Source organism: Platalea leucorodia (assembly GCF_965183815.1).
Source record: "Platalea leucorodia genome assembly, chromosome: 3".
Lineage (NCBI taxonomy): Eukaryota > Metazoa > Chordata > Aves > Pelecaniformes > Threskiornithidae > Platalea > Platalea leucorodia.
Genome location: NC_138825.1, coordinates 93,965,434 through 93,993,025, shown reverse-complemented (window position 1 = coordinate 93,993,025; position 27,592 = coordinate 93,965,434). Strand labels below are relative to the sequence as shown.

Below are 27,592 nucleotides of genomic sequence, written 5' to 3'. Positions count from 1 at the left end.
GATTGGCAGTTGTTTTGTTCAGGCAGCAGCGGAGGTGGGTAGGTACCTCACCCCACCCTGTCCAGCCCCAAGGTTCCCACGACTGACCGAAAGGAAAGTGGAAAGAAAATTTAAAAATCTTACCAGCCTTTCCCTGTCAAGGGAAAGCTAGAAATTCAGACATTCACTCTGCCTGCATCAACACAGCTACCCTCCTTAACCAGACTTACCATTATTCCAAGATTTTGCAGTGCACCTGAAACTTTGCAGTAGTCAGGTGTTGCCAGCACACAATCATAAGAAAGCAGCAGACTGTTAATTTAGTAAAATTAACGTACTTCAGCCATTTAGAACTTACTAGAAACATATAAATCTTTAAAGACTTTGAACTTACTAGAAGCATTTGACATCCCAGAGTGGTTTGCTGCTCTCCCAAATGCTGTGGTGCGGGAACACTAGCAGTTTGTTCGATTCAGCTTTCATTTCTCCTCCTTTTCCTGTCTCCATTCAACTGGTGAGTTTTCTGCCAGTGATTATCTTCAATCTGAGGTGTTAATTCCCAGCAAAAGTGAAGAGGGGTTCTTCCTTGTCCAAAACTCTGCGTGTTATCATGGGGTGACTGACGTAGATTTTCCCCCTTTCCTTTAAACAGCTCGTAGCTACCCTCCTACTCTTTGTGAAATAGTTCAGGCAGGTCTCCTGGCACAGGCCTCAGTGAGTGTCGGGGTTTACTTCACTTGATCGTGATTTTTCCTCCTTTCTCTGGAGTTCACCTGCTCTTCTTGTTGCACCTATGTTCATGTAGGCAATCTCTAGCCTTAAAAGCATCTTCTCTGTTGCCCTTGCAACTCCATCACTTGCTAGCAGAATTAATTAGTAGCCAACAGTCTTTTGCTTGTGAATTTCTTCCTATGCTGGTTCACTGGATGAAAAGGGAACTTTGTTCTGCAAAACACTGTACAGCTACTAGCGCAGCTTCTGGAAACTAAACCAGTAGCTTGAATTTCTTGCCATTAATTATTCTGTGTCTCTCTTCTTCTGCTGATTGATTTTTGTCCATTTCTGGACTTTAGCGTCCCTGAAGGGAGTTTCTGATGTTCAGCATCTCTCCAGATTTGATCTTTTGAGGAATAACTTTTAGCAAGTCATCTTGCAGCTCTTGCTACATAAAGTAACTATTTGCCTGACACCTTGGCTTTGCAGTCATAGCAAAGTGTGCCCTAGCAGCAAAGACCAATGGGCTGTATTAGCTAGAGCACCATCAGTAGATGAGGACATATGACTATCTCCCTTTACTTGGCACTCATTAGACCACGTCTAAGATACTGCACCCCATTTGCCCCCTCCAACACCATAAATGAAAGACATCAATAAACGAGTGAGCTCAGTGAAGGACACCAAGATGATCAGTGCTGGAGCATTTGCCCTGTGAGGAGAGGCTGAGGGACCTGGGCTTGTTCATCCTGGAGAAAGGATGGCTTCAGGGACAACTCAGTGAACTCAGTGCCGAGGTCTCCTTAAAAGCACATAGCCAGTTTCGGCTTATTACTTCTCATGTGTTTGTTTAATTATTTACTTACACATCCATTCAGTTATTCTTTCTGCTTATTGTTACAGTGGAACAATATTTTAGAAGACTCCATCTGTTTACTATTAATTATATTTGCTATGTATCTCCAGCAGATCTGTTCTCTGATTATTTTTGTGATCAAACACAAATCACATAGGGGAATGGCCTAAGAGCTAGAAATAATAAATTTGAGGATTGCCTCAAGGGTCATATTCAGACAGCCTTTATTTTTTTTCATTAATAACCTAATAACCAGAAAAAATTTATTCAGGGCCAAAGCTCTGTGCTTACATTAGTGTGCCTACAATGTCACTACTCTGACAAATTAGTTCACCAAGCATCGCTGTGTGCTATCAGGTTAATAATAATATCTATCAAATTATTTGACAGTTTTGTACCCTTGCTTATTTCTGTGAAAATGGGAATAATAGTGTAGTATTAAACCTTGATTTGTATTTTGTTCCATGTCAGGAGTTATCTGCCACCCCTTATTTTCTCTGATTGTATATGAGCTTGTGTACGTAATGTAAAGGGCATACCAACATACCCTCCTGGGTACTTAATGTACTTAAAGATGTATTTACTTCTGCAAATCCTGAATTTCCTGGGCATATCAGTCTGAAGCCTGGCTGTTAGCACTGCAGAGCAATGTTGTTGCGTTATACTGTGCAGAAGAGTAGCAATCCAGGCACCACATCTCCTAACTGCTGCCTCTGGGGGCCAGGGATGCCAACGCCCAGGAAGAACTCTGTACCTGCCTGTGCCTCAGGAGGACCCATGCTCCCTGAAGATCCCTGAAATAAAAGAGGACATGTCTGCTTACTGTAAAGAAAGTATCACATACCTTTCCTGTAAAGCCATTCAGGGACACTGAAATAAATGAAGAGTCCATTGTTCTTTCTCTGGCAATGGGCCTCCTGGATGGTTGCATGGGACCTGACAAAATTAAACTTCTGGCCACTGTCCTATGCGTATGAGAGGTTTTACCATCACAATGAAATCTCACTCCGTGAGGGCAGCTCCCATGCAGTGGCATATTATAAAAATACTGAGGAATAATAAATAACAAGCTGTGGGTCAGGAGAGTAAAATCCTGCCAGTCTCACCTGCATGTCTGAAGTCTGCTAGGCTTTTAGAGGAACTTCTTTCTCTCCACTGACTCTGTAGGAGACTTTGGGACTCCTGCGTGAGGAAGCCTGGCAAGGGCAAGAGCAAATGAAGAGCATGCGAGCACACTTCCCATCAAATGCTGGAAATAGTGAATTTTAGTGCCTAAACTTTATGCAACTTCTAGATTTAAATTTGGGGTTTGAAACTCCTGTTTCAGAATTTTTTCACCTTAAATTTGATCCCACTTCTGGTAATATAAGATTTCTCCAGGGCAACTAGACTTCCTGGTGGTCCAGCCCAGTGAAAGATTTCATGTATTTCAGTTAGTCCATTAGCAGTTTCCCCACAGCTGCTTCTATTTTACCTCTAGTCAAGCTACAGCATGATGGAAATGTCACAAGTTCAAATTCTGTTGAGGCTGCAGAATGAACAAATTCCCAACAGGAAGCTTAAGTCCATTATCTGTAATCAGGCTCTTGAACTTCATGGCTGGCAAACCTCGTTTCAGAGCATTAAGTGATAGCAGCGGCTGTTGCATATTACTGGATCTATTTTTCATTAATTAGAGTGGTAATGAACCATCATATGGCACTTTTGTCAAACCTTTATAAACAGATCCATATCTAGTGTGTTACAAGATCTGCTGAACCTTTAATTTGAATTAATTCATCATACTTATGTAATGATATGTTGTGTGTCTGTCACCTTGGTATTCAGACACATTATATAGTTTAAATACAGACAGATAGTAAATCTGCTGCTCATGATAAACAATATAAACAGCCCCTTTCCAGTATAATTTGAACTCTAAATAACCCAGCAATGGTCTGTAATTAGTATATACTCGACCAAGGAGACACATCTCACATCACATCTCATTATAAATCCCAGCAAAACCAAGTTCCAGCAGGAGCAAATTCCACATTGGGGGGTCTCCTGCCAGCCTGACTTGAACTCATCTCAGGAACACATTGCCCACTTCACTCCAGAAAATACTCTGATAGTAGTAATGGTATTAAGACTGGGAATTGACATTTCCTCAGATAATTTCAGCAGCCATAATTTTGTGCGATGAACAGAGGTGCTCTTTAGGCTAAATCGGTCCCAAATTGTGTAGGTTTTTAAAACTAATATTTAGTGGCATATCTTCATGTTTGACAGTCCTGGCAGTACAGTTTTTAGAAATGCGTAGGAAAAATAATGTCTTTTGAATATCATCTATGGCCTTATTCTTTCACGTTTACTTTTGCTGACTACTACCCTCGCTGCTGAGTAAGGTACCATTTCCTATGAGTAAAGCCATCAGGCTCTGGTCTTCTCCTTCTAGAAGTTGTATGTCTGCTATTCAAAAGAAATCTGCTAGTTTGGTACAATGCAGTTCATGTTGAAATTTCTTTTTGGTATGTGCTAGAGAATTCAGCAGCCTGCGTTTGTTGATTGGCATGGTTTTTTAATCTTACACTAGTGTCACTACCATGTTATTTTGAGTAGAGGAGTGCCTATCATGAATTGGGCAACCTAAGTGAGGTGTGTCTAACGAGTTCTTCTTTCCCGCTGCAGAGCTGTGGGTAGTGTCACATTCCCTGTTCCTGAGGCTTGGAGATTGCGGTTTTGATCTGAGGGCTGAGCTTTTTTTCCATCCATATTCTGTGCATTTGCTATCTGCTGATGAAGGAAGTCAACAAGGCTAGTGTAAGATTTCTGATGAAATGATTCTTCATTGAAAAATATTGAGTAATTGAAATCAAAATAATTCATGGAAATAAACCAGTTCCCTTTTCCTGGGGAAAGGCATTTTATATTCAGTCTGGATCTTTTTCTCTTTATCATCAAAATTAGAAGCTCTCTCTCCCAAACATGCAGAAGAGCCAATAATACAGTTTCTGGTTTCTGGATAACGTATGGTTGAATTCTTGCTCTGGGAGATTTGGAGCAGGAAATTACAGTCTCTCAACCCCATTGAAACTATCCAAACATCAATAAATATTCTTAATTGGTCCAGAGAGAGATGCTGACTTACCCCGTCACCTGGTGTTAATTGTAGTCATCTTCTACATGAGAAACTTTGATTTTGTTCATCCAAAGAACAATCAGTCATTTGTAAAGAGACAACTCCAGCAGTACAAATTAGGAGAGATCCACACCAGAATGGATGAAATAGGTTAGAGCACTGGCATGTGAAGAATCAGAGAATGAAGACAGCTTTGTGATAGAAAGACTGTTAAAAGCCAGAGACCTTTTACTAAAATTAATTTATTTGTGATATTCGAATTAATTTATTAGAAGGCTATTGAAGATATTTTCCCAAGCATGAGGTAGTTATGTCCATTCCAAACAAGACTGATATAACTCAATACCTGCGCTAAAATGTTTAGCGATTCCTAATTTGGTTCATTTTTGTTAGGAAAGTCTCCTAAAGTCAAATGTCACAGGCAAATGATTTAGAAATAATGAGGTTCTCTGTCCATACTCACTCAGATTCTGTAAATGATTTATGGAGTCTTTCAAATGATTGATGATCTTTCATGTTTGGATCTCAGAAAACACATTGTAGTTTTATAATAATTATGATAATAAGTTAATATTATTAAATACTATACATTATAAAATATTATATATTATGAATGTATATTATAGAACTTCCAGTGCTGCTTATGAGCCACAAGGTTTCAGTGACTTGGAAATGTACAGTAAGAAGGAAGAAAGCAGCTGACAGACAAAGAAGCAGTCAACATTTTCTGGTTTTAGACTTGGTATGTTCAGTTTTGCTCATATTTTTTAGGGACTAGCTTTAAACTTGTTGCTACTAGAGATACCGAGTATATGAAGATGCTTACAGAAATACCTTTCTTTTCACTACCTGTCTTTATTCAATTTGAGATGTTCATATCCTGCCTTACTACACTCAATTCCCATCATATCCATAGACAAGATAGTTGCTCAAGTTTCCATACATACGCGTAAATTCTCCAATCCAAAATTAAGTAATTGTTAATGTAAGCACTGGTGTGGAAGTGAGAGCTAGACAGGATTGTGCCAAATTCACTTATCTACCTACCTCAGCGTATGGAGTCTCAAAAGCAGTAAAAGTGTTGGTTTGTTTTTCAAATTTTATTGTTCCTAGCATCTAAAAAAAATATATTTTTAATGAAGTAAGTGAACAAGGTGTCAGAGTCTAATTGATATGCAAGGAAATACTCAGCTTTCTTGGCTTCTTTCCAGATGTTGTGCTGCAGATCAGCTGCTTCGGTGTGTGACATTCCTTGTAACTCCCATCTCAGGTCATCATCAGCTCTTTACCATAGCTCCTCTGTGAGAGGAATTGCCGCTTCAATGGCTGTACAGGTTTTGCTTTTGCAGCAGCAAATTATGCTCTCCAGGCAGAAATCGTTTAGGAACATTTCCATGTTGGTCCAAAATAGCATCCTATTAGGCTAGGTGTTTGCTATTTTGGACTGCTGCAACTGCCCGTTCCTCTATCCTTAGTGGACGTGCAGCCTCTCATGGGGCTATGATATCTCTAGCTTGTGATACCACTTTATTTCAAAAGCCACTTTCAGTGTGTCTTCTGTTTTGCTAACATGCCTGTACTTACTTAGGGGTGTTTTGGCAGCATGTTAACATAAATTTCAATGTTAATGCCTTGGTGTGGTACATTAGACAACTGTCAATCTGACTATTTAAGCCACGTTTAACTACTCTGGCAGGTGTTAGTTGATCAAATCGTGCTTACTCTTGTGGTGTCCCAGCCTTACCCCTGTGAGCCCAAATGAAGAAATTTGAAGAGGTCTATCTGGAGTTATCGCCTTGGCATATACTGCAGGAATCTTTCTAGAATATTTTGAAAGCGCTATGCAAATAGGGGAAACATAGTGAGAAATGATCGCCCTCGGTATTGTATTGTGTGCAACTACCTCATTCATGTTTTTCTGTAATAATAATACATTTAATAATCCTTTTGCACAGATCACTTTGTTCCTTTTACATTCATCCTGCAGCATATGACAGCAGGCAACATGCTGCTATCTTCTATTTGCTGTACGTCTTTCCATCTCTTTGGTGTTTTTAGTTTATAATTGTTACTCTTATGCCTGTTTAATTTTGCAACTTTATTGCTGTCTTTGCTGAAGACTAGTTTATTTCTGTTCAGGTCATCTGTGTGTGAGCCAGGTCTCCAGGAAAAGGGTTGTAGGTGCAGTCAGTTAAAAACAGTGGTTTCATTTTTCTTGCTTGTATTGTCATTTAGAAAAACAGGCATTTTCAGTTGCTTTACAGATAGATAGTCTTGTTTTCTTCAAATGCAGTTTTCTGGTATCTGCTGAGCTTTAATTTGTTAACTGGCAATGCTGACAGTTTAAAACACAAGCTTTGCCCACTGTTATGTTCAGTATAGTCAAACTGATTGCCAGGTGTCTTCATCCAGTCTTGCAACTAGCTTATTAGTGATCACAAAGCTTGAAGAAATACAGTTTCCACAGATGTTTCCATTCTTTTACATCCCTTCAGAGAACTGCGTGTTGCCACCAGCACTGTTAAAGTGACTGATGGGCAGAGTATTCCAGTGGGAATTGCAGGAAATCTCTATTTTTATGATCATGCCTTGAATGGTTACACTCCAACTGCTACATTAGAAAAAGACTTGTGTACAAGAAGAGAAAGTACAGTTTTTTTAATTCCTCCTTTTTACAGCTGCTGTGTTAAATACAGCAATTAGGAAGGATTTGACAATGTAACAACATTGTTACATTGTGTAACAGAGTTACGGTATTTATATTCAAGTTTAATACGGCTAAGTAGAAATATTTGCATATTTCTAGATGGCAAATTGGGCATGTTCTGCTTATTTTAATTTCCTCCCTTCCTTTCCAATCCCTAGCACTTAAGCACCTGGCTTGCATAACCTGTAGTCTCCTCTTAAAGAAAATTACATTTTTTTACCTTTTAAGCTTGTGCTGATAACTCTCAAAAGTGAGGATCTGACCTTTCCGCTGATAGATGATATTGCTGTCAATAACAGATCTAAGGAAGGTCCACCAGATCTATTTTACATCAACCTATGTAAGCTCTGAAATGGCGTAAATGCTAATTTGAGTCTGGCCTAAGCTGTCCCTGCTGCAGAAAAAGGCAGCCTCAGGCGCTTGCTTCCACCCTTGTGCCACCTGGTCCTGGTGCCTCAACGCATGTATGTGACCATCTTGGGGGCAGCCAAGGCGACTCCCCTTCACCAGCCCAGCCTGCCATGAGACCCCCACACTGGGGACTGCTTCGTTTCAGATGAAAATGTCACAAGGTGGAGTGGAGAGGTTGTCATGCAGAGTGGCACAGTCTACTGTATTTAAGATCTCATTTTGGGTTTGCCTCCTGTTGGGTTTGTGAGAGGGCTACCAGATTATGTTTTTTTCCCTCTTGGACAAGAGCTGAAAAGAGCTGCTATTTCTTTCTTGACATCTCCCACACCAGAAAGTCTCAAGGGTGGCTGCAAGGTGCCCCACACTAGTGTTCTCCAAAACATATAAAGCTTCTCGCTGGCACAGTAGTGCCTCTTATGCTACCCACCCACAAATTGCAGGCAGGATAGCAGCTGAGGGTAAAGAGTGGCTGGAAATCTCTGGTTCTGTATGATCTGAGCAAACTCTGTGTTTACAGAAACAGAGGAGTCCCAGGAGGCACTCACACTGACTGCGCAGACATCCAAAATAGTTGTGTAGGTTAGGAATGCAAGTTCTGGTTTTAGGCAGCGGAGAGAGGTATATGCCTCCGGAGGACAGCTCAGAAAACTTAAGGTAGGAATTCATCTCTTTCAGTCAACACTGAGGGACCCATGTTCCTGCCTTCAACACCTGCAGTAAATAACTCAGGTAGATACTGGATACCTCCTGTTTCCCCCCAAACCCCTGAATTTGAGAGCAGATTATTAGTCTCTTCCCTCTCCACCTACAAACAGGCTTTTCCTCTCCCTCAGAGACATGCTCTTCTCTCTCCTGCTCTTTTCAGCATCATTACTTCCTAATTTTTGCCTGTCCACTTTCATCCTCACACTCAGGATTTTTCTGTTCCCACATTTTTTTGGCCTTTCCACTCCCATACCACTGCATCGCCTTCATTTTATGCACAGCCTGAGAATGCGTTAGACGGACACTTCCAGAGAGCCTGCCCGCCTGCCCCTCCCTGAGATTTTAGAGTGTGATTGAAAAGCCATGAAAGTGCAGGCTCCTGCCTGTAGATTCCTACCTGTGTGGTTTCAAGGACCCAGCACAGAGATAGCACTGCTTCCCCTGCTGGGCTGGATCACGTAGGAGCCCCATTTGGTGTCTTGCTACACACTGACTAGTGCCAGATACCTCTAAAAAAGGTGTTAATACCTGTAGCCCAAATAGCAATCACACAGTATTTTTGTTCGGACATTGGGTAATTCGTGACTGACTCATACGGGAATTTTGGATCCCCTGAAAAATCTAACTCCAGCAACTCAGGGAGAAACATCCAATCTTGTCTTTAATTTTCCCTGGTTATTCCTTTATATCCCGTGGCAATGAATTTTACAAGTTAATTGCACGTTGTATTTCTTTTTATCAGATTTAAATTGTCTTTTGATCTCACTTTTATAAGGAAGGGTAAATAGGAGGCATCCAACAGACCTTCTTATCTTCCACTAGTTTGCATACCTCTATCTGCCATCTCATATTTGTCTTCTGACTAACCACTCCTAAATTATTCAGCCCTTTCTCCATACACAAGTCTTGCCATGCCTGTAGTTATTTTGTTTTTTTCTTGCTGATAACTTTGTGGTTTTCTTACAGTCCGATCTAATGAACCTCTTTATTCATCAGGTGTGTGTGTCTGACTGTCCGTCCTGCTGCCTTTCCCTCCAGAAATCTTCAGGTTTTTTTTCTTTCCACAATAGCCTTTTTCACTAAGGTCTACTATCATCCAGGAAAAAGCCTCAGACATAGTAAAGTGACTAGCAAACCTTGTTTTCCCAGGGCTTCTAAGGGCCAAACCAGTTACTGGGCAGAATAAGTCAAGATTTCTGGGAAGGATCTGCGTGTTACTCATGGTTTGTTTCTTTGGTTGGACACAAGTTGGGTTGGTGAACACTGGGTCAAAGCTACAGTTTTAAATGTGTTTCTGTCAGCCTGTCTTAAAGCCAAATAAAACTCCTACTGAATAAATAGTGCTTTACTCCATCTGGCAGATGCATATTAATAATGTTAAAGATCAATTATTGGAAAAAGGCTAATAAAGTATAAATCCATGAAAGGCTTGCAATTGAACTTAATCTTAGCTTGCAGGAGGCCCTTAGATTTTTAAGATTTATTGAGCCAGCTGTTAATAATATAAACATGTTTGCTGAAGACTTATTCAGTCCATAGAAAGAGTGTGTACTCAACAGGGCCATGAACTTTAATTGCTAACAGTACAAAGACAGGTGAAATGTTCCCATTAATGTTGTTATTCTTATCCAGACTGAATCAAAAATGGTAACTATAACTACAGTTTAAAATTCAGTATTTGTTGAGCTATTGTGATTCTCAGCCCACAGAGAAATATTTTGATTATCTACAACAAAAAGTAAAATGACACTATTTTGATATATTTGTCATCATGGCCTGAAAGTGTGCTTCTTTTACACAGGAACAGTGTACGTACACTTTTAGTACAATGGCATATTAATGAATAATACCAGTTGATCCATTCTTGGGTACGAAATTAGTATCTCATCATAAACTTTGATTAGAAAATTACAAAACAAAAATCTGACCCATCTTCCTCATTCTGGAATTTCATACGGGATTATTTAGTTTTCACACCTAAAAAATGTCCAATATTGACTTTTTGAAAATATTCCTTGTTTTTCCATTTCAAAAATTGTTTGACCTACTGAGTCCTAATTTCTTGTATTTGGTTAGCTTTACTAACAACTGTCTTTGACTTGTTTCCATTTTTATTTTATTTTGTTTCGGGACAAAATATGATTGAGCTTTATATGAAAGAGCTAAATATGAAAGAGCTTTACTCAGGGTGTAGCGAAGGCATACTAGGGTGCCTGTGAAGAAAGGGTGCTGCTTGGAGTATTCATAGATAGAGGAAATGCGATAGTTCTGCTCCTTGACTTAGAAAGACTATACAGCTGCTTTCTGTGGTTGAGGCAAGAAATCTTAAGGTAATTGTTTTTTCATTAGGATAGGCTGAAGAAACACGCTAAGCATGGGACCAGCTTAAAAACAAATGTTTAGCAGAAGGGTGCGTGAATTCAGTTTTAGATGATGCGTTTGGTTTACGTTCCCCTGGACCACTTTGCTTTGCAGTGTCCGTGTGAGTGCGTGCTGGGAGTCAGTGGCAGGGATTTACACACTTATGCGATGTGCCGTGGAGGAGTAAGCTGAGCTGCCACCATATCGCGTTTCATCAGTTGCTGCCAACCTCAGCCAAGCGGACGCTCTTGCCCTGGCTCAGGTACATGCCGGGCTGAGACCCGTGCCAGGGTGCAGTGACACCTCCAGGTGCCAGGGTGAGGTCTTGCATGGCTTGAGCCTGCAGTGGGGCTCGATGTAGTCTGCCCTCGCTTGGACAGGCTCGCCAGTAACATGCCATGGGGTACGGCCCCATTTGCACACAGCTGCTTCGTAGAACCGACCTCGTCCCCAGTACTGGACTCTGGGGGCTCCCGTCAAATCTGGAGTTTCAGCATCAGGACACAGTGCTGTAGCTAATCCTCACAGTGTTTGCAGTTATAAATCCTTTGAACTGACCTCCTAAAGCACACTTGCAGTTTAATGCAGAGTTTATTTTCCATGGCACTGAAAACACATGAAACATAACCTATTTTATATTATATGGTGTTATGGTTTAACACCAGCCAGCAACTGAGCACCACACAGTGGTGCTTTTATAATATAAAATACACATGTATTTTACACATATAAATATTTTACACACAAAATACACATATATTTTATAATATAAAAGACATATGTATTTTATACATGTATAAATATAAAATACACGTGTATTTTATATGATATATTATGTCATTATTACATATTACATAGGGTTTATATATCATGTAAATAGTACTATGTGTTATTTTATATGCATGTTTTAAATTTTAACTTAATTTATCTTAAATAGTTTTAATTCCTACCATTTTCTCTTTGCCAGAAAAGATAGCTTTACATGTTGGTGAGCTACTTTTCTAAATAGACCCACTTTGGCTATGTAAAATTAACATGTATCCTAGAAAGAAGATGTCTGTATTTCCAGGAGGTCACTTTCATTTCCTACTACCATATTTTGCTTACTCAGATGATTCCAATACATTGCAAATGAAAAACAGGGGTGGAGAGAAGGGTTCAAGATGGTTCATCTCTTTTGATCTCTTCACTGGAATATTGCTCAGCTGATGAGTAAGAAAAATCCAAGTTTCTATGCACCGATCAGTTTTAGTGGACTCCTTAGAATTGAAGTTAGTGACTGATGTAGCCATTTTCCACTGTTAGAAGAAAAAGAAATCAATAGAGTGGAATAGTAACCTCTGGACTTTATTTTAAATTCCACTTCAGTGCCTAGACAGTATTACACATTTTTTTATAACTTCTTTCTCCTCTATGTGCCACTGCCATACATCCCTATCTTCCTGTTTTTCAACAGCAATAAAAGTCAATTTTCACACTCGTCTGTGTTTATCTCTGCGAATTATCTTGATATGCAAAACTTTTTCACCTTCCTACTTCTAAAAACAACAAGTTGTTTTGCATCTTCAAAAAAGATTACAAAAGGAAGCAAAATCACCAACTTGTTTTGCCTGTAATGACAATTAAGATGGTTTCCATCCAGAGAGTGTTATATGTTTGAAAATGCAAAGACCTTTTGGCTGGAGTGACAACAACATCTGCAAAAATCAAACAGCGTCATCCATCCCAAGAATTTCCTGAAGATATCCTGCCAATTACTTTTACTAGTAGGTGATGATTAATCATAACCTGTCTGGCATCTGAGCAGAGAGATCCGATCCCTGACCAGAAAGAAAAGCTATATTCAGACATAGCTGAAAGCAAATTTTGCCAGGACTCAAGAACCTGAGCACCATTATTTTTAGTATATACAAAACTCAGATTATCTTGTATTGTTTGGGGGTTTTTTGTTGTTGATGTTCTTGTTTAGGCTTTTTTTCTGTGTAAAATTGAAGCCTTATTGCTGTAAATCTACTCAGCTTTTTGTGGGAGGTGCAGAACTCAGCTTCCTGCCTCTCCCAAGTTATGCTAGAGATGTTCAGGTGATATAATTCAATGGATGACATTAAACTGCTTTTTTTATAGGCGGAGAATAATGCTTGAGCGTATCATATTTCAGAGGGTGAATTCAGGTGACCTCAAAAGACCGTATGTCTCCAGGGTAGTCTCTAAAAATCCAGTTTGCAAATTTTGACAATATCTTGCACATACTGAGTTGTACTTTGTCAATAAATAGTTCTGCTTCTTCCAATGGGACAGTTTACAAAATATTATAACATCCATCATCTTTCTAAATATGGTAATATCAATCATCTCTCTACTCAGAGATGTAATTACAGGTTTAATCCTTAAAAAAAAAAAAAAGTTAAGATTCTGGACATTTTAAAGATAAAAATATTGAAAATTCATGGTTTCTGGGCTAAATACTTATGCAAGGTCACTAGAAGTTCAGCCCATATTAGACCAAATTTTGCTGCCATAACTATGTGAAATATCCCACTGATTTCATAGCAAGGGGACTATTTGCAGAGCAAAGGAACTGCCACCTGCTAAAAACATTACAATTTGCCTCTTTTCAAATTAACTGTTGCAGCATGCTCTAATCATACTTTTTATTCTTTGCCCTCTTGAACCGGTAGAGGGAAGTGGTTAATCCCTTGTTTGAAGCTAAAAGCATTTTTGCAGCCAGTTATGATGAAACGATCTTTTCCATTCTATGACCTTTCTCAACAAGTGCTCAAGGAATAATGATACAATTATTTCCCTCTCTGAATACCTCTCCATTAGGGTATTCAGAAGCCTTAAACTCTATGATTGTCTTTTTCTTTTTTTTTTTCTTTTTTTTTTTTTTTTTTTAGCTAACCCACAGGAGCATAAAATACACTAATGCCAAATATGTTACTAGGCTGTGCAAAAAGGCTGTTGTTGCTATAGACAAGTTTGTATAAACAGACCTTTTCTTTTAGGAATCTGATAAAGAGCAACCTTATTTTCAGGTACTGATGTATGGCTTAAGTCAGGTGTTGGTCATCAGGCTATACCTTAAGCTGCTTTAGACTGCTGATTTATATCAGTTTAGGATAGAGTCCATTGAATATATTTTTATCATGTTTCTATAGTGTGATGTGCTCAAGTACTCCAGAATGTGTGTTGTGTTAACTTTGTTCTGTAGTGTCTGATTAAAATTCAAAGTACATTTCTACATTGATGATACCCTCTGGCCCTGGCCAGCTAGCTATGGAGATAATTGTAGACAAATTGAAGGGAGTTCTGAGAATAGCAATAAACATGATGAAGCTACTGGAAGGACCAATATACAAAGAGATATTAGACAAACTAAAATGCTGGTCATTCCCTCCCTTCCACCACTCATACTTCCTTGTGACTCAGAATAGAAAGTTGTTAATTATTTCTATGTAGTTGTTGTTGTTGCTGCAAATCTGGATTAAAATTTATTTAAACTCCTTAGCAAGTGAAAATAATTGCTCACTGTGCTGCAATACGCATGCATAAGCTGTGCTGTTGTAACCAGACGGAGCCAATGTCAAAGCACTCTTGGTGCTCTTATTCAATTATGGAGCCGAATGGCTCTGTAACGCCACAGAATCAAAGTGCTGTTTTTTTCAGGAATAACTTTTAAATTTAGGATAATGAACTGTCCTGAGAACTATTTACAAGAAATGACCACTACAAGCTGTGTCTTTTCTCTGGGTCACAGATAATTACTCTAGCCCAAAATTAGACCTTAGGAGGACAGCCTAAGGGTAGCCCAAATTTGGCCATACTGTTGCCAGTTAATTTCCTTTGTGAGTTAATACAGCTGCAAGCTAGATGAACCACATTCTTAAGATTTTCTGCTTGTTCCTGCAGTTTTGGGGGCAGATGTGTCCTACTCTTGACCTAGCTTGTTGCCTCTCTGTACAGTTCTGTAGCCAGAGCAGACGCAGTAACCGACAGCCATTGCAGCTTCCTGCATATTCTTAACAAGGATGTGTAAACTGGGAGCATTTTCTGTGAATTTATAGCAAACACTATTTTCATAATATGATGATGATCCTAAAATTATTAAATATTGTTTATTTTCTATTCTGATAAAATCAAAGAAAAAATATCACAAGATTCATTTAACCTGTATTGGCTCAAAGTGTCATTTCTATTTAGAAGGAAAGGATATTCCAACATATCGGCATTAAATGCAGGCAACAGGAAAAGCTCTCACTCACATCTTACACATAAGACTTTGAAGACTATGAAAGAGAGAAAGATAATGCAGGTTTGTGTATTATTTTGAGCATGTACATGAGCTATGAGCAGGCAAGAGATAGTCATGAATTGCATTTCCGAATATCATCCTGACATTCTTTCTGTAATATTAGAGATTGTCCTGGTGGCACATCAAGGCTTTGGGATATTTTGCTATATCCAAGTAAAGCTTCTCTGTTCACCCTTTTACCTATTCCAATTAAGTTCTTTAACTGGGCCCATTAGCATGATACCCTTGAATACTATAAAACCTCATGACATTCAAAAAGTTCATGGTAGGAACGTTACATTGAAAAAGTCACTACAAATAAAACAATCCATTATGATAATTTGTGATGCCTCCTTTTTTATCATTATGAATCTCTCAGTCACAGAGTTGGAAGTGCTTGTAGCTTAGAAATGCTAACCTCTCTTCCAAGCAATCCAAAGTTTCTGACCGAGCTTGAGCAGGGTAAGGCAGCCCAACACTGGCCTTCCTCTGTGAAGTGGGTAACTGAGGCTGGCACATGTCTCGTGACCTAGCTGAAACTATTCCTGAGTTTCAGGTTGTTGCATTATATGTCACTATTTTAGTGAGACTGGACAATATACAAGGGTAATCTATCACACACACGAGTTCTGGGTTAATTTTTTTTTTATTTTTGGGGGCAGAGCCCAGTTGTTAACACAGTGGCTGTCAACTAAAAAAGCTAAATGGAAGAATTCATTCTTTGAAATTTAATTTGAAATGAAGTGTTCAGAAGCAAACATTGCAAAAGCTGCTGAGAAGATCTGAAATTTCAGACTGGAGTTAACCAGGGAGGACACTATCTGCAAGAACAGGAATATGAGAGATATTTCTAAAAAGGGAATAAAATCAATCTCATAACTGAAGAGATGCTTAACATTTTGAAAGATCATACACAAGATACTAGCTTTGAAAAAATCAAAGAAGTAAATGTGCCTCAGAAAATTTTGTCTTCTAATAAGTCGTTACAGAGAAGTTGTTTGGAATTATACTGCCCATTACTCACTCTCACATCCCAAACTTTTCTGTTTCTTTACAGCAAGATATGGAGTAAACCCTTAGTCTCAGTTAAATTAATCAAAATGTTGCTATTTACTTTAATAAAGTTGGGTTTCACCCATAATCCACTTTCTGGGTTTGTTTTTTTCTTCCTCATTTCCCAGTTTTGCCACGAAAAGGCAAGAGGGAAAAATATTGATAGAAGAGAAAAATATTGATAGGAGTTTGTTAAAGCCTTCTTAAACTGCAGAAATACCATGGAGATTTCAGCTAAATTCAAGTGGAATGTGAAAGGAAATTCAGAAGAAGATTTTGCTCTCTTACTTATAACAGGGCAAATGGTACCTGAGGTATGTTGGATAAAAATGTGGCAGGGAGAGAACCATAAAGTACTTAACTTCTAATTTTTCCAGTATAGGTATGCTTAGATAAGAAAACCAAGCAAGTTTCACATATTCAGAAGTGGCTTTCAACTGATGCAAACTTTTCTTTGGACTCTGATTCCATTCCAAGAGAGGTTTGTTTTGATTTATCTTACACCTGTTCCTGGCAAGTTAAAGTACACTGAAATAATGTGCCTGTCTGCCTTCCTTGCCTCAGAGGGAAACACAGCCAGGGAGGCCTGCCCTAGGCAATGGACACACTCTTTCCTTCCCTGTTCCCAGCCTGAGGAGTTGGTGGGGATGGGTTTTTTTGAGGGGGTGTACTGTGAAGAAGTGAGGATGATGAGAGAGCAAGGTGTGAAAAAACCACCAGCAGACTGGGGAGGCTCTCTTCTCTCCTCCAACTGTTTTTTAAATGTGTGCCAGTGTGTTTTCTGCTCCTCCGTTTCCTCAGCCTCTGCTCACTTTGCCTCTCCCCATCCCTACCCTCCACCTACAAGGGTATACACAACTAGATAACTCCCTTGGATCAATACTTTAAAAAAGGGAAAAGAAAGCTATGCTGCTGTTGGCTTCTTTGTCTCTCATGGTCAGAGGGGACCAGAGACCTTCAGTGGAGCAGAGGGTTCCCAGCAGCACGGGGCAGATGCTGTGCAGTGCTGGCAAAACCGAATTTGAATTTTTTGCAGTGGGGGACCTCCAGGAAACTCCATGTTATAAGGAAAGGTGTCAGAGCTCCTGTAATGGGCAGGAATAAGGGCAGGGGCAAATCATTGGCTTTTGTCCTATTGAGAGTGGCTGAGGGTAACCAAAGCCCCCAGTAAGCACTTCAATAATTTCCAGACCAAATGCATGATTCATAATATTGCGGTGACCTTACTGTTTTTCAAGTTCTAAGAATGATTTGCAGGAGTCCACACTGCTTTTCTAATGATATCTGATTTGCTGCTAGCCAGTCACCACTAATTAAAAATGGCTGTTACATTGCTGCTCTGCTCGGAGCAGCATGGGACAAGCTAAGCTAACCTTGCCGTCATGTTAATAACCAGGGACACTCTTTCTTCAACACAGTCCATGTTGCTCAAGGCTTTCCAGCATGCTCTGTGTGAGCCCCAGATCTAAATAAACACACCTAAATATAGAAGTTTGCTTGTAGGTGGGTACGTGTGTGCTACGTGTCTATACTTCCAGTATAGTCGGTTGAGATCCAGGGCTTAGTTCAGCAGAGTACATAGAGGTGTCCCCTGTTACATGATATTCCCTGCTCTCCAGTGACTTCTCCTGAAGGGCACAGCCTTCCCAGGTCTGAGAGCATAGCTGCTGGACCTAGGGGATGTCTCGGATACCTTAGGGCATCTCAAATGGCACTGGACAAATAAATTCGGGCAGCTGAATCAAGCCTTTTTTTGTACTGAGCCCAGAGTGCGAGTCAGCTGAGCAGCCGGCAGGAGCCTTCCTGAGGATTAGCTGCACCTCTCTCAGTTGACGTAATTTCCTTGTGCTGCATGGAGAGTTCAGGCACCTGCTTCACATGTAGACACCTAAATTTAAATGTCTTCACATGGAGCTGAATTCCACCCCATCTATTTTTCTGATCTCCATTACAATTTGTGATGTCTTTAACTCTTCCTGGTCAGTTATCCTGTTTCTGAATTCTCACCCAGACCTGCTGCATCTGGTTGCTGTGCTCTTGAGACTTGTGCTGTGCAGAGATGCCCTAGGATACTTTATCCATTTCTGGCTCTTCCTGATCTCTGAACTTGTTGGATTTACATCTAGAAGCAAATCCAGCTTTTTTGGTAGCCAATTATATAGTAGCCACCTATGATCACCTAGGTAGTAGCCAAAGGCATTTTAAAATGTCATAGCATAAGACAGGCAGAAGATCCGCCTACCCTAACATACTATGTCCAACAGTGACACTAATCAACAGTGAACAGTCACGGAAGATTACACAAGCAGGGAAAAGATACAGCAATATTTCTCCATAAGAGTCTCTCAGCCTCCAATAGCCTGCTACTTGGGAGACGTCCTGAGCCAGAAGTGGGCTCTTGGTATTAATTAGCCCGGGATTAAATTTGCTCCCATGAGATCATCCTGCTGGCTTCAAACTCATGTAAACTTTTAGTATCTTGTGACAAGGATTTCCACAATTTAACAGGACACTCCTTAAACCACAGATTGTCTGTACCCTTAGTATTGTAATAAAAGGGCAAAGCCATCCATAGGTGAGTTCAGGGAAACCCAGGATGTCTGCAGACAAAGGTATTTGAACCTCAAGTTACTTTGGTGGCTGAGCAGAATGAACCAAGGCTATTTCCTACTGTACTGGAGCAAGCTAAAGAAAGAGTCTCCTGCTCATAGGTACAGCCAGCGTCCCTCGCCACTCGCCTGTGGGGGGTCTTTTCACTTACTGGGTCATTTGTGACTTGTAGAAGCTATGCTTGGGACAAGATGAGTGTTCATACCCAACCCAAAAGAAGCAAAACTCATGTCAACAAGAACTTGCTTTCAGGAAGTTTTTCACTGGCAAACATGGGTTTAGATTATCCTTGCATATAAACACACAAACACCACAAAATCCTAAGATTTAAACCAGGTGTTTCTTACAAATCCTCTTTAAGCTTTTAACAGAAGGTCAGGAAATTAATGATGAGGGGATGAAGTAAAACAGCACTTGTTCTGTCCCTTTCCAATCCCTGCACACCGGTGTGTCTGCCCCAATCATCATAAAAGAACATTATGTCTTCTCACAGCATCCGTGTGCCATCACTGTGCTGCTTCTCCTCATCTCCCTTTAAATGCTGTTCTGGCTCAAAGGGCAGTTGGCTGATTAGTTCATGCAGAACAAACTCGCTCTCACAGTTTGAATCTGTGACCTAAAGAAATAAATCCTAACACTTGCTGGGCTTCAACAAACTTTCCAGGCTGCCAGCTAAAAGAATGCTTCTGAGTACCCAGCACTGTATTTCGTCCTTTCCAGGAAATGGTACATCAGGGGAGTTGTGCCCAGAAACTACATGCCTCAACCACACAGTCTTTGTACTCATAGGAAATTTGTATGTGTGCTTGTAAGTCCGGTTCCACTGAACTCTCACCACTAGGGCTGCTCTGTTTTTTTCTTACCTTTGTTTTCTTTTTTGCCTTTTCATAAGAAAGTTACTATGCGAAAAGATATAAAAGGAAAAAGTTCTAGTCCATCTACTGATTTATACAGTTTGCTACATCAGGCTTCAAAGCTGCTACATGAGGTTCCTTCAACACTGCTCTTCTTATCCATATGTGTTCAAAATTACTACCCTCAGTTTTCACCCTGCAGGCTCCCCAGGCAGTTTTTGACACCAGCCCTGATTTCACATCCCTAACTCAAACAGGAATCTCAGAGCTTCGGATTCCCACCCACCGCAAGAGTCGTCTCTCTTTTGTCCCCTCATTCAGCTCATGTACATGTATGTGTTATTTATTGGTACTTGGACATTAATGTTTTCTGTAATATATTTCTTTCAGACATCATTGTTCTCATCGCTTCAATAGCAGTTGTTTCTGCAAAAACTCAGGGTAACATTTTTGCAACATCAGCACTGAGAAGTCTTCGTTTCCTACAGATCCTTCGTATGGTGCGCATGGACCGAAGAGGAGGCACTTGGAAATTATTAGGTTCAGTAGTTTATGCACATAGCAAGGTACGTAATCCTAGATGCTGATTTTGTCTGGTTGATATCTTCTCTTGATGTGATTCAACAAGAGGCCAAGGAAACAAACATTTATCAGTTCTGAGCAGAATACCTAAAATTTTCTGAAGTGACATCAAGTGTAATAGGCATTAGAACAAATACATCAGGCCATGTTAAATGCTAACAGTTTTTAGAATATGTTGAAAATGTTGTACTTGATATGCTGTTGTAATTCAATATATATTGGTGAAGTTGCTGGAGCATCAAACTATCGGAGTAGATTCGGTCCGGTTTTAGAGAAAATTTGCATCTGTAAGGAAGCATTTGACTTTTAACTACTCAAATACCAAAAAAGTATATAGATATTTTCATTATGTCTTCCTTGAAATGCCATTCTGCTCAATCTTTCAAATGGATATTGATCTCTGATTTCTTTTATCTAGGAATTAATCACAGCCTGGTACATAGGATTTTTAGTACTCATCTTTTCATCTTTCCTGGTTTATCTGGTGGAAAAAGATGCAAATAACCAATTCTCCACATATGCAGATGCTCTCTGGTGGGGCACAGTAAGTATAGAAAAATAATATGCACAGTTTAACCAGTATGCTAGAGTGCTTTGAATTTCACCTACTGTGGATTTTAACTTAGTGTGCTGTTCAGTGAATTGTTTTCACTGGCAGAAAAACTGGTCTGAGAAGCTCCCTCCTCCAGCTATTCATTTGCACATCCATAGTTCATTTCACCCCATCCTGCAGAGCTGCTGTTTATGTGTTTCGGCTGCAAACCAGACCACTGAGCCTTCAAGAGAAGAAAGCATTTTATTTTTTAACCCAGATCCTTTCAGTAATACAGTTTCTAATATGGTCCCACAAAGAGCTGCTTTGATTCAAATCAGAGGGCTGTAAGCTGCAATGCAGGAAGAGAAACAAGTGTCAGGAAAGAAAAAAGGAAAAAATTCTTACATCAGCTTTGTTGTTTCAGAATGATGTTGTTTCTTCTTCCTCTGTACCCTGAGCACAAAAAGCAAGAATAAATATTCCCATTCTGGTTCAGCAGTATTCTCCAATTATTTTTACAGGTGTAAAAGCCCTGATTTAGTTGAGCTCATGCTTAACTATCAAATCAATTGTTTTTACTTTGTTGAAATCTGCAGGATCTAAGTACATGCCTGACTACTTTTCTGAAAGAAGGAGGATTATATGAACATTTACATGTTTAAATAAACTAGTCTTTAAATGAACAATGAAAGACTAGGTCTGAAATGTTGATTTTTTTTTTTTTTTTTTATGGCATAATGTTATGGTTTTTTGCTTAAAAATGCCCTATAGTGAGCTAGACTCCTGCACTGTGTGGGAGTTACTTAGGCAGCTTAGGAAATCTGCCCCAACAAAGCCTATGGCAGAGCTATTGCCAGGCAGTGTAAAACTGCTTTTCTTTTCCTTCTCATGCAGTAGAAATACCATGAGCTCTCACAATGTGTGGCTATTGAAATGATGCCTGTGAGATCATTAATGCTGACATAACCTAGAGTACTCATTAGTTTTCCTGGAATAAGTGCGAGACCTGAACCAGCCTCTGCCACCTTTCCTCATCAGAGGGATGCAGAAATGAAGCTTTCTCACCTCAAACCTTCTGCTGACAAAACTTCATCTGGACTCAGTAGCATCCACAGATTCAGAGCATGCACAGGTGGACTGTGCTAAAGCCTTTTCCAAAATGCTTTGAATCCTTGAAAAATACTTTTAATAAGTTTTGTTTACATTTTGAGCAAAGGTCAAGGTCATATCCTATTAGTAGGACTAGTTTGTGTATTTGAAATTTGTTCATCTAAGGGTTAATCATTTGTTACATGTCTTCCCTAGAGACTATATTTCTGTGTTATCAGTGCACAAAATTGAGAGCTTGGAAAAGCCAGACCTAGTAGCTCTTACTTGTGGCTTTACAAATATACAGAAATATTTTTCCTGAAACTTGTTGCTTTAGAGCATCAACACAGATCTCTAAATGCACTATAGTCCATTTATAGTCCTGTAGTCCAAACACATGTAAAATTCGTGTTGGCTAAAGCCATGAGAGAAAGTTTTGCCCTCAGCCACACCACTGCAATTTGTTTTGTGGTTTGTCTGTCTGTAACTGAAGGTAGAATTTGACCCATGCAGGAGGAATTTCACTTCTCTTCAAAAGCCGAGGTCCAGATTTGACTTAAAGCTTTCTGACCTGCCATATTGACACAGTTGTCAAGCATCTGGCTTGAGATGCTGGTGTCCTCGCTGATGGGTACCCTGGCTCCAGCAGTCTGCAAACACCATTGTCCCCCTGGGGGTGGCAGTGGGGACATGGTCCTGTGAGAGACCCTCCTAAGGTCATGTAGGTGGGATGTGGCAGTGTGTGGGTCTGGGAACGTGCATTTTCAGCCGCTCTATTCTCCAGGAGACATCCTCTACCTCTCTGCAAGGACGTGTTTGACTTAGCACTGCATAGGCAGGGAGTTTGGACTAAGCAGAGGATTGTACCCACCTGCCAGCAGGCAATAGTGAAGGGACACATATGCATGAGGAACGGGAAAGTCCCAGCAAACTCAGACCTCAACTCTGACGTCTGACTGAGGCTCATGCCAGATCCAGATCCTTCTCCCTGAGCAGCTCTAGCAGCAGGAACAAGATCTTTATTTTAGAATTTGCTTCTCCGCTACCTGCTGACTGCTATTTTTTAAGGAAAAACCCTGCTAAGAAATAATCATTGTATAAAGTGGTGCTTAAAATATTTTGTACACTATGAAGTGAAAATGTATGACTCATAGGTCAGACAAGAAGTGCAACTGAGAAAATAGGAATCTTTTCTTGACTTCAGCAGGAAAAACAACAAATTATAATCAAAAACCTGAAAACAATCTATATTGTATATTTCTCTATCTTTTCTTCTTTCCCCAGTGTGTGACATGAATACATTTAAATTTTTAATGTGCTTAAGTGCACAAAGTTACTGAAAATCAGTGTTCCCTCTTACCTGTTATCTTTGCCATTTTAATAATAGTATTTTTTCTATAATATGTAAAACAGTATGTGGGAAATGCATAACGTGCTTCTTAGTCATGGTTGTTTTTACTGCCAGAGTAACCCACATGCAGATTTTGAAAAGGTCAGATTGTGTGGCATTCTAGGGGAAATCAATGCTTAGTCTCATTGATTTGTTTATTTGCAAAAGTTGTTCTAACTTAAACCACAGAGTACCTACCAACTCCCAGACTGAATTCTGTGATGGCAGAGGTACAAGAAGGAAAAGACTGCATTGAAGTCAGGCACAAATAGTCATTTTAAATTTCAAGCTTTTAGAGGCACTTATGCCCCCCCTTAAAGGACCAGACCCAGAATGAAGCAATTAACCCATTCATTAATTCAGATTATTTGAGGGCCATACCCTGCTATGGTCATTTCACTGACTCCATTTTTGACGCCCATAGTTTTACACTGAAATGAAAGGCAGGATATGGCATCCTAATTTACATATGAATATTCCACTGTATTTGCAATGGCACATTTGCACTGTGCAACCTGCAGTTTAAGCATCATGCTAATGTTACTACTGTGAATATTCTTGTGGTTGGGGTCCCCACAGTGCTGCCTAACACAGCAGCACACAACACTGTGTGTTATATGAAGAGTTCAGGTTCAGAATTTGCTTTGGTAGAGAAGGTAAATTCCTTTAACAGAATACAATAACTAAACTATACAGGAACAAAAGGACAATTCAAAAACTTAAGGATTTCAAAACCAAATCATGCATGGTTTTCTGAGAACTACTAGTGTTAGCTAGAACTGTGTGTGGTTATAGCAGCATTTAGTTTGTACATTAATTAGTTTTACCTGCAAATGTAATGTAATTAAGATTCCTGTCTCTCTTACACATTTGACAGAGTTCCTCTTAATAAGTCATTATTTTCTAGTAGTATCCAGTAGTTGCAGTTGGATATGGAATGGCTCTGGCACTCCACAGTGACCTGTAGGGGAACAAAACACCTTACGATGAATAATCTTGTCACAATTACTAGCTCAAACAAGTTAATATTGATGACATTTTTCCCATTTAATGTAATGATAGCATGAGCAAGCTACATTTTTTTTCAGTTAATTGATGTCAGGTAAAGATTCAAAAGGTAAGGACTGCTAGCAGAACATAAAATGACATCAGAAAGAAATATTAGGGTAGAGGAGGGCCTCTGGGGTCCTATCTCATCTAATTGAAGGCACCTAGGTTATATAATCACATTCATTATTATATTACCTCACTTCTTTTTAGCATATTTATTAGCTCCATCAATGAGATATAACAGAAGTTCTATCATTGTTGTGAGTTTTGAGTCTAGCCAGGTGACACTGCCTGCCTTGGCTGGTCTGCCCAGACACCTCATTTACAGAAGCAACCAAAACGGAGCATTTTGCATCTGGTACAAAAGAGAGGACTCAGCTAGCCCATTTAGCCATGCAGGAGTGTGATTCAGTTGCCTGAACACAGGCATACAGTGCCATGGAAGATCTGTTGCAGAGTCTGCTGCCTCTTCTGTGGGTGGTCCCTGGTTAGATGCCCTAGGGTGGCTCTACACATTTGCTTTCAGGCAAGCCTAAGTCCTACATGGATGAGTTACCTGCTGGAGGAATCTGTTTCCATTGTGCATGTTGCAGTGACCAGGTCATGCTGAACACCTAAGCATTTTATTTTTCAAGTTGGATGAAATGAATCCTATACAAATAAACTATAAAAGGTTTGGTTTATTGTCCTGGTTTAGGCTGTGGTGATCAGACACAGGGCTGCTCAGCACGTACCCCCAGAAAGACATGATTTGCACTCCTTGTTATTTCTTTTACTGTATCTTGATCCTCTTTTTCACCACTTTGCTTCCCTTGACCAAGTCTCCTCTCAAATAAACAACCTGTCCCTAATTACCTTCACAGGTTTGCTACAGATTTTGTAGTTCTGTTACCTAGTCACTCTTGGCCTTGTATGGTACTGCTGATGCAGTCACCTAGGTGTTGATGTCCTTGCAAGATTGCAATCCCCAAAAGGTCCCAAATAATTTCCTCCAGTCACCTTTAAACTTTGGTCACTTCTCCCTTAACCACTTGTGGGATCCAGCCTTCCCTCACAGTGCTAGCGGTAACTTCCATCTGCTTCTTACATTACTATCAGTGACATCTGGAAATTTCTCATGTTGTCATGGTCTCACATCCAGTAGTTTTCCACACCTTATTCAGTTAATTTAACCTCAGGATTATTCCAGTCTGGGCCTTGCCAGTGGTTTAGTCATTCGCCTGCAGCACTAAAAAAGATACTGAGGATTATTCTTGAACTTGACCCTGAAGTCATCTGGAAAAATATTTTCTTAATTGTGTGTTGAGAGGAATATAAAATGAAGATCAAATCCATTTGTACCAGTGTTGAGTAAGATGATATGGCATGGTGCTGACACCCATACGCCCATGTAAAGGCTGTCCTGAGATAAAACAGCTCAAAGTGAGCAAGAAGCCACTGATACTCTTAATCATATACTGATACCATCAAGTCTTCAGGACCTAAAAGAATGGAGGGAAAGGCTTTAATATGGCCGTGTTGTTTTCTTTGGAGAAATTCCAGAGATACAGTCTGTGTGACTGCTCCTGGTTTTGGATCACTCCCAGATGTCACATCCCAAAGGTTCAAGTTTATCTTTGACTTTTTCAGAAGACAGTTCAGTGGCCATATCATTAATATGCAGATGACACTTAATTCTGTTTCCTTCTTGTCAGCCCAGGCAGGAGATATCTCTGTATTTTCCAGCGTCTGCCAGAGATAGCGAGCTGGACAGAAGCCAAGAAACTGGGCTCATTCCAGAGCTTCAAACTGCTTGGCTATGACTGGCCTGGAAACAAATTTTGAGGAACTTTTGTTCAGGAATTCATTTGTTCAAGTGCTTCATTGCTCTCAGGGTCTTAATAGCCTCAAACTGTTCTGCGCTTGCCCTCCGATGAGAAGAGCTGGGAATACCCTCTTCAGCAAACAAAGGAAAACCAAACCAAGCCCCTCTGCCAGGCCAAAAGCACGGTTCCATCGGATCACCTCTGCCAGAAAAGAGGGAGCTGCATTCCCATCTCCCTTCCTCCTTATTGCTCAATCTCAGCCACGGACTGCCTTGTGCAGGCCCTGGAGCTTCTTAGGCACCTCCGTGAGATAACACAACTCACCGAAACAGTAGAAACAAACCACACAGAAATGTGGATAAGTCTTTCCACCTTCCTGGGTTGCATTGGCTCTACAAAGAGCCCAGCAAAAGCTGGGAAGAGGGGATGGGGCAGGGAAGTGAAGAGGAGCAAGGAAGGAGAGTGAGACCTGATAAGCATGCAAGGTGGTGTGACTGCAACCAGGCTTGCATTACAAAACTTGAGACCTGATAACCACTTGAAATTTCAGCTGCAGCCTTAATTCAGCTCACTCTCTTTTAGTCATTATGGCTTTCTAAGGGTAAATTACACCCACAGCTTGTTCCCAACAATGTGAGCAATTAAAAGCACTGTTTACTATCTACAGAGGCCTAAATAGTTGAAATCTAATTACTTCCAAAAGACTTTCCTTCTTTTGTCCTGTGGTGACCCCAGCATTAAATAGAATTCCTTTGGCCGTCTTGCCTAGGAATGAACTTTGAGGAAGCTAGAAGCAAAATAGTGTCTCTAGAAGGCATTTTCCTGAAGAATTCATTCCTGCCAGAATATTTGCTAAGCCTGAACTTGCCCACATTTGGTACACGATGTAAACTAATTCTCCATGCACATGTTCTCCACTAATAACAGGCCCCGGAGTCCTTGGCATTCAGCCCACTGTTGTCTATCTTTGTCCCTTAACATCGTGTGCTGTTGCCTGAGCATGCGTCCCACAGCCTCCCATCCAGCCTTCAGAAATCCTCCACTCTGCCCACACCTCCTCCTGCTGCCCGCACCAGGCAGCGGGGTGGGTTCAAACTCCCCAAGAGGGAAATGCAGAGATGTGACTTTCTCCTGCCAGTCCCGTCCCCAAGTTTGGGACTGGCATGCTTCCCAGGGCAGGAGTAGCCTGGAGGACATTTCCTCGGGTTGGGGAAGTCCCTCAGCCACACACAGACATGAAGCCATTGTCTTTTGCCTTGGAGATATGCTCAGTAAACCACAACCACTCACCATTATCCCAGCGGCATTTGCATATGTGCTGCATTTCTACGTGGCCCCTGGTCAATGAGTTGCATGTGGAGGAGAGCCCTCCCATGTGTACCAAACTCTGCCGTCATCTGCACTGGTGCTACACGGCAGGGATGCTGGCCTCCGCAGCACAGCTTTTGAAACATCTGTATGCTGAGCCTCTGATTATAC

General features: G+C 40.3%; 1 protein-coding gene across 5 annotated transcripts in view; it reads left to right on the top strand.

The window, feature by feature from the left end:
* The window catches only part of KCNQ5 (potassium voltage-gated channel subfamily Q member 5), a gene marked incomplete at its 5' end in the record, with an annotated part of 296,587 nt that overhangs the window by 226,634 nt on the left and 42,361 nt on the right, over nucleotides 1-27,592 (top strand). For all 5 annotated transcript variants that reach the window (XM_082305876.1, XM_082305874.1, XM_082305873.1 and 2 more), the window contains 2 exons: nucleotides 20,053-20,228; nucleotides 20,663-20,788. In XM_082305876.1, coding sequence (XP_082162002.1) covers nucleotides 20,053-20,228; nucleotides 20,663-20,788 — 302 coding nt within the window. The remainder of the gene's footprint in view (nucleotides 1-20,052; nucleotides 20,229-20,662; nucleotides 20,789-27,592) is intronic.